Here is a 6,756-nt window from a genome sequence, read left to right as displayed (position 1 = left end):
TACTCTCTTCATTCCTATTTATATGTCGTTTTTATTTTTTTTTAAAAAAACTTCTTAATATTTGTCATTTCACAAAATTAATGCTTAAATGACATTATTCTTTCTATTTTATCCTTTTGAACGTTATTAACTTTTAAAGCATACATTTGACTAATATAAAAAAACTAAATAACCAATCAATGTTCATTCATCAAATTAGTTAATTAAAATAACTTAATTTATGTTTATTTATTAAAAATATGACTTCAAAAGATAATAATAAACTTACTTAATTTCTTAAAAAACATGAAATCTAAAACGATCAAAACTAAATAAGTAGGTAGATATGGGCAGACAAAAGAAGTCAAGTAGTACTAACTACACAACATATATAACAGGAAGACCAAAGCCCAATCGTCCGTCCAACTTGTAATGTCTGAACACACAGACAATATTACTACTAGCAAAATAGCAGTGTACTACTAATAATTCACATTTCTCTTTCTTTTCTTCTTGCTATTCCTTTTCCCAAGTAAAGTGAAAAACAAAACAATCCAACACACCATTTGCTTAAGAGGAACCAAAAGTTAAAAGTTGAACCAAAAACTGGGTTTTGCTTAAAGAAAGTTTTTATCTTTTTCTTTTTTTCTAATTAGCAACTAATTCCATAGATCTGCAGCTCAAAACCCTTAACATTTTCTACTAAAGTTACTAGCTTTATCCTTTTACACTTCTTTAAAGATGGGTTGTAAAGATTAGGTTTTTAATTAGTGGAGTATTAGACATCTTTTACTTCTACTTCTTTTCTTGGTCATCTACAGGGGCTTCTTCCCAATTCTTGATTTGGGTTTTTTATGATGTTGGTTCTTTGAAGAAATTTTGGGGTTTTAGTTGAAGGTATAAAAAAGGTTGATTTTTTTTTAAGTGTAAAAATGATTCAGTTGTTGTTTATGGTTCTTTGTTTGGAGGGTATGGTGGCATTTCTTCTAATGGTGAAGATTGGGCCACTGAGGGAACTGGTGATGAAGTGTTTGGATCAGGTGAAAATGAGAAAGGGTACTGTTTTAACAATTGCTGGTACTATATCAGCTATCTTATTTTCCAACTTTATTAGTATTATCAAGATTCAGAATAAGGGGGCTAAGATTGGTACAATGACACCAATGGATCAGGTTTTGTGGAGAACCAACTTGTTAGAGGCTACTCTCATGGGTATCATTCTTTAGCCCTTTTCAAATAACTCAATTACATTCCTTGTTATTGGTTTCTGATATTAAAAATGTGTTGCAAATGAAAATCAGATTCTTGGTTCAGTTGTTATCCTTGATGATAGTAGTATTCTGTTTACGAGGGGCGCAATCTTTAAAATTTATTATAGACTCTCTCTGATTTGTTGGCTGCTACTTTTAGGTTTGAATGTGGATGAAGATAATTAGCAGGGACATGTAGCATTTTCGCTTATCAATTGATATTTAATGAATCTTTATAATTCGTAATTTATGCATCAATCTGTAGCTATTCTCATGGATGACTGTGATGGAAGGAAGATTGTTTTCAAGCATTTTTTTGATGAGTTATTTGGAATTTGTAGGAACTGAACTTAATTGAATTGTTTGTTGTACTAAACTAGTTTGAAAGGAGATACTTTTAGAGTTGAGCTTATACCAATATGAACAATTTGTTGTTGAGATGTGATAAGAAACTATCACGTGTTCTTCGCTCTTCCTCTCGTGTATTGTCATTAACACTTGTAATGCTAGGTTTGAGCTTATTTGATTGAAAAGCTAAATCTTTGATTATTATTTTTTTGTTGGGTTCGGGGGAAGATGGGGGAGGGAATTGTTGTCTCCTAGGTGTCAAAATAAGTTCTGTGCAATTGACACAGTTACTTGCGGAACACCAGTTCCTCCTAATTCTTGATCTTAAGTTAGGGATAATAGTGAGTCTAGCAAAGTAGCTGCTTCAATGCTGGCCACTGGAAGAGCTTTTTTGCTGTTTTTAGTCTCAAACAATATTCAAGTGTAGTAAAATAGTTCTCTAAAATTTCTTGGAATTTGAAGAGAAATTTGTCTAGAAGTCGTTTTACCTGAACTTAATAGAGTCATATCTCAACCATCACAGTTGATATTCTATTGATGGTACTCCCACTCTTTCAAAATGTTCATCTTATACCTCAGTAAAATAAATGTTCTGAGGCACTCTCTTGTTCGGGTCGTTCCCTGATTCTCCGATGAAGCTGCTTTGTAAATTCCATTTGATATAACATGATTACGGGGAGTAAGAATGTGCAAACATAGGTAGTCCATCTCAAGATTAACAGTTAATTGTCTGAGTGAAGGAGATACCATTACTTACAAGTCTTAAATTGTGGTAGTATGTAGATGTGCTTCTGCGATTATGTTTTAAGGTTGAGAAAGCATAAGAGTTTGTTCCTCCTAGGCAGCAGTCAAAATGGATTTAGGTTTTTTGGTCTTGCAACCATAACTTCAGTCTGAAGTATAGATCTGCTAACACTGCTAACCACTGAAAAAAAGCATTATATATGACAAATAAAAATATGCATGCTACTGGAATTTTGCATTTTCCGAGTTTTCTTATTCATTACTTGTTTCCTTTTATGCTAATTTATCTGCATTTGAATGGGGCATATATCACACAGGATTTTCTCTGTTTCTTGGATTCTTAATTGATCGTATGCACCATTACCTTCGGAAGCTGATTGTTTTGCGTAGTAGTGCGGGATCTTCAAAGAAAGAATTTGAAAGGCTTGAGAAAGAAAAGCTGCAGTTTAAGGAGAAAGCAGATAAAGCTGCTGAGGAAATAAAATTATCGCAGAAACAACTCTCTAGTTTAACAGAGACACTGAAGAAGGTTAAGTTGGAGTCAGAGGAGAAAGACAAACGTGTTGAAACTGCGGAAGCTCATGTTGCTGCTCTCCAAAAACAAGCAGCAGATCTTCTTTTAGAATACGACCGTCTATTAGAAGACAATCAAAATCTTCAGAATCGAGCTCATGGTTATCGGAGTTGAGAAAAATAGACAGAAGCAGTTGGTTCAAATTTTACAACTTTTTGATAAGATTGAACATTATGTGCCTGCATGTCTTGACCCTTCTTTTAGCAGAAGGGATTTTGGGAATTGTTGTAACTCAATGAGAATCTTGTAGTATTGTTGTTCAGATATAGACATTGTTAACATTCACTACCTTGTGTCAATCCAAACAATTAATTGTGTGTTATCTTTATTCTTCACTCAATCAGAAATATGTGTGCAAAAGCTTTCCTCTTGTAAACAACTTGAAACAAATGCAATGTTAATAGCTAACAAGGGAGAAAAGCATTCCTTCAGCCAGTAAATGGGATGATCGAAAGCCACTGGAGGCTCATTATAAAGAATAAACCTCTCGTTCTTTGGTTGTTAACATGTAGGCTATTGATAAACGATAGACAGTCTCGCAATAGCGCTCCTAAATTCATTCAAAGCAGTAAAAGCTTTGAAGAAATGATACACCAATCCACTGTATAATCATTCATTCTTCCTTGACAGCACCTTACCAATTACTTGAAGAACTGGCAAGTCTTGGTTCCCAACGTAAATGATCTCGGACAGAGATTATAACCACTCAGGATGTGACAATCTAGGGTGCCTGTCAACTGACTAAGTTCTGCCAAAGTTGTACACCTGAACATTTTGTGTCAAACTTATGAATGAGTGAAGAAAAGCAGGAAACCTTTTTGTGTATGTCTATCGAATTGTGTCGCAAGTGCTTCACCACATTCCAGTTAGTGCTACCAAACACAAAAACACTCTTTCGGCTGGAGACTGGAGGTCAAACTTCAACTCCAGTTCAGCTATTAATCAAGGAAAGAATCAATCCGCTAACTCCAAAGAAGTACAAGCAATCTTTACATTTAGCAGTCAGACTTGAGAAAGTATGCTACATATCATCTGCATCTTTGATACCGACACATACATTTCAATTTTGTCACCTTGATGGAACTTGCAGGATAGTTGATTCTTCAAAATACCACTCACCACCTTATTGGAAGCTTGGTACAAATTTATGTTGGCTTGCCTCTCTCAGAGAAGAAGTGGAAGCAACTTATTTTTCCTGCCCTCAGAATGTGATCGAAGCAACTATGTAAATCCCATTCAGATTCTGAATTATTATTTTTCTCTGCTAGACACATTCTTGATTTACATAAACACTGGTCACGCAATGGTGCACAAACATCCTGCAGTGTCAGTGCCCCACCAGGAGATATTTTAGGACACAAGTGCAGACTACTCCTAATATTAAAGGCGGCCCAAAAATTCCAGGAGTCGGGGAAAACAGGCAGCAAAAGTATCCTTCTGCTCATCCACCAGATGACATCAGTCTATAAATTCCACAGATGACCATAATAAGCTTTTAGGTGGACCTCCGATTGAATTCCAAGGCAGCAACAAATACATTTTCATCGTATTCCTAGTTTTTATCCAGTATCTCACAAGGATGATAGAGCTTTACATGACAAGACATGTTTCACCAGTAGTCACCACAGGAACATGTTCCATCCTTAAAGTGATGAAATCGTTTAACATCCCTTACGATAATCTCTCTTTTTACTATAACAGAGATAAACTTTGTTACTTCATGGCAGTCACCACAGACCCTCAGGTTCTTTGTGATAAGTAATCTGGTTCCTGGTGCGGTGTTTAAGAGCCCAAAAGCAATGGCAAGTCTCTCACTATGAATACCCAACATTTTCACTTTGACATCTTCTTCAAGATTCTGCAGCACAAAGTCAGTCTTTGGGACATAGCCCATAGCTTTCATCTCATTTTCCAGATTGCATAGAAGTCCCATTATCTGTTCATATTGAGGGTGACTTGTATCATCCATAAGAAAAGCATGGAGTCTCCCATTTACCTCTACAGCACTGTAGCCAGGAACTTTTGTCATCCCTGTCTTTTTCATAAGCTTCCTCACAGAAGCTGCTTTATCCCACATTTTTGCTGCTGCAAAGAAATTCGCTACCAACACGAAAGTACCTGTGTTCTCGGGAATTAATTCAAGTACCCTGTTTGCTGCCAATTCTCCAATGGAAAATTTCTTATGTTTGTGGCAACCAGATAGAAGGGCAACCCAAACAGCAAGCCCAGGTTTAGTTTCCATAGAAGTGATGAGTTCTTTAGCTTCTTCAACTTCACCAGCTCGAGCCAAAAGATCAACTGAACAAGCATAATGCTTCTCAGAAGGTTTAATTTTGTATTCATTCACCATGTCATCAAACCAATGTCGACCTTCCTCCACTAATCCCGAGTGACTCAAAGCTGAAAGAAGAGCAGCAAAAGTTGCATGATCTGGTTCTATCTCGTCCTTCATCTGCTGGAAAAGGGTAAGTGCCTCTCTTCCTTGCCCATGGATCCCATAGCATGCTATAATCGTATTCCAACATATCAAGTCCTTAGAACTGATGCGGTCGTAAATGGAACGGGCACAAGAAATGAGCCCACATTTAGCATACATATCAATCAATCCAGTACTTAAAACTTGATCCATGATGACTTTCCTGGCAGCATAACCATGAATTGATCTACCCAATCTTAAAGAGCCAACATCAGAACATGCTAGAAGTGCACTTACAAGTGAAGCTACATCAGGTGTGAATCCTAACAGTTGCATCTCTATCAGCAGTTGAAGAGCATTAACAGCAAAGCCATTTTGAGCATAGCCAGAAATCAAAGCACTCCAAGTAACAGTATTCCTAAAAGGCATTTTCCGAAATACACGAGTAGCTATCTCCAACTCTCCATTCTTAGCATACATATCAACAAGGCTAGTCAGTATATTGACATCCATAGGAAGGGCTCTGCGGATCATATAGCCATGAACTGACGAACCCAATTTCGTGTCTGCAATATTAGCAGAAGCCTGCATCAAACCCAACATAACAACACCATCACCTACCATACCTTCCCTTTGCATCCTCCTATACAAATCCACAGCCTCTCTCCCTTTCCCACTCTGTACAAAACCCGTTATCATTGTAGTCCAACAAACAACATCCCTCCTCTGCATTTTCTCAAATACAGCTCCTGCTTTATCCATCTTCCCACATTTGGCATACAGGTTCAAAACAGAGGACCCAACAAAGACATCATTTTTATACCCACACTCAACAACCTTGTCCCAAATCTCTTCACCCTTCTCCAAATCCTGCAATATCGTACACGCCTTAAGTACCACAGTAAAAGTTGAGCTATCAGGTTTGACACCTTCAAGGACCATTTGATTATAAACATTTACAACCTCAAAAGGGAACTCATTTTTTGAATAGGCAATGATCATAGCATTCCAAAAATCTACTCTCCTCAGGGGACTTTTATCAAACAATTTGTGGGCAGATTTGAGATCACCCACTTTGGCATATGATGATATTAATGGGGCAATGGAGTTTCCATGGGAAAATAACCCAGATACTACCATAAGAGCGTGAATTTGAGAAATCAATGCATTATGTTTACATGTCAATAGGAGAGGTTTGAGTTCATGTGGTAACAAGCGCATTTAGTCCACTGGGAATTTGAAGTTCACCTCTTTAATAGCAGGAGTCCGTTGCAATAACTGCTGGTATAAGCACTAAACAGGTAATTGAACTGGAGAGAAACAAATAGACATTTTTAATCGAGAGAAAATTACAACTTTCAACAAAATACTGTACTCATCCCCAAATCAATTCAAACACCATTAACAATCCTTGAAGCTTGTTGGAGTACTCATGTCCGAGTTGT

General features: G+C 36.8%; 2 protein-coding genes across 2 annotated transcripts; one reads left to right on the top strand and one right to left on the bottom strand.

The window, feature by feature from the left end:
• The first annotated feature begins 552 nt into the window (after positions 1 to 552).
• On the top strand, positions 553 to 3,169 carry LOC125825437 (uncharacterized). Its single transcript, XM_049504780.1, has 2 exons — positions 553 to 1,191; positions 2,639 to 3,169. The coding sequence occupies exons 1-2, from the start codon at positions 912 to 914 to the stop codon at positions 3,007 to 3,009; spliced, it is 651 nt and encodes a 216-aa protein (XP_049360737.1). The 5' UTR covers positions 553 to 911; the 3' UTR covers positions 3,010 to 3,169.
• Positions 3,170 to 4,490: 1,321 nt separating this feature from the next.
• On the bottom strand, positions 4,491 to 6,555 carry LOC125825424 (putative pentatricopeptide repeat-containing protein At3g25060, mitochondrial). The gene has a single exon (XM_049504768.1). The coding sequence runs from the start codon at positions 6,530 to 6,532 to the stop codon at positions 4,505 to 4,507; it is 2,028 nt and encodes a 675-aa protein (XP_049360725.1). The 5' UTR covers positions 6,533 to 6,555; the 3' UTR covers positions 4,491 to 4,504.
• Between the last annotated feature and the right edge of the window lie 201 nt (positions 6,556 to 6,756).

This window comes from Solanum verrucosum, unplaced genomic scaffold, assembly GCF_900185275.1.
Source record: "Solanum verrucosum unplaced genomic scaffold, falcon-dt-bn FXZP01000101.1, whole genome shotgun sequence".
Classification (NCBI taxonomy): Eukaryota; Viridiplantae; Streptophyta; class Magnoliopsida; order Solanales; family Solanaceae; genus Solanum; species Solanum verrucosum.
This window is presented reverse-complemented; position numbering and strand designations above follow the sequence as displayed.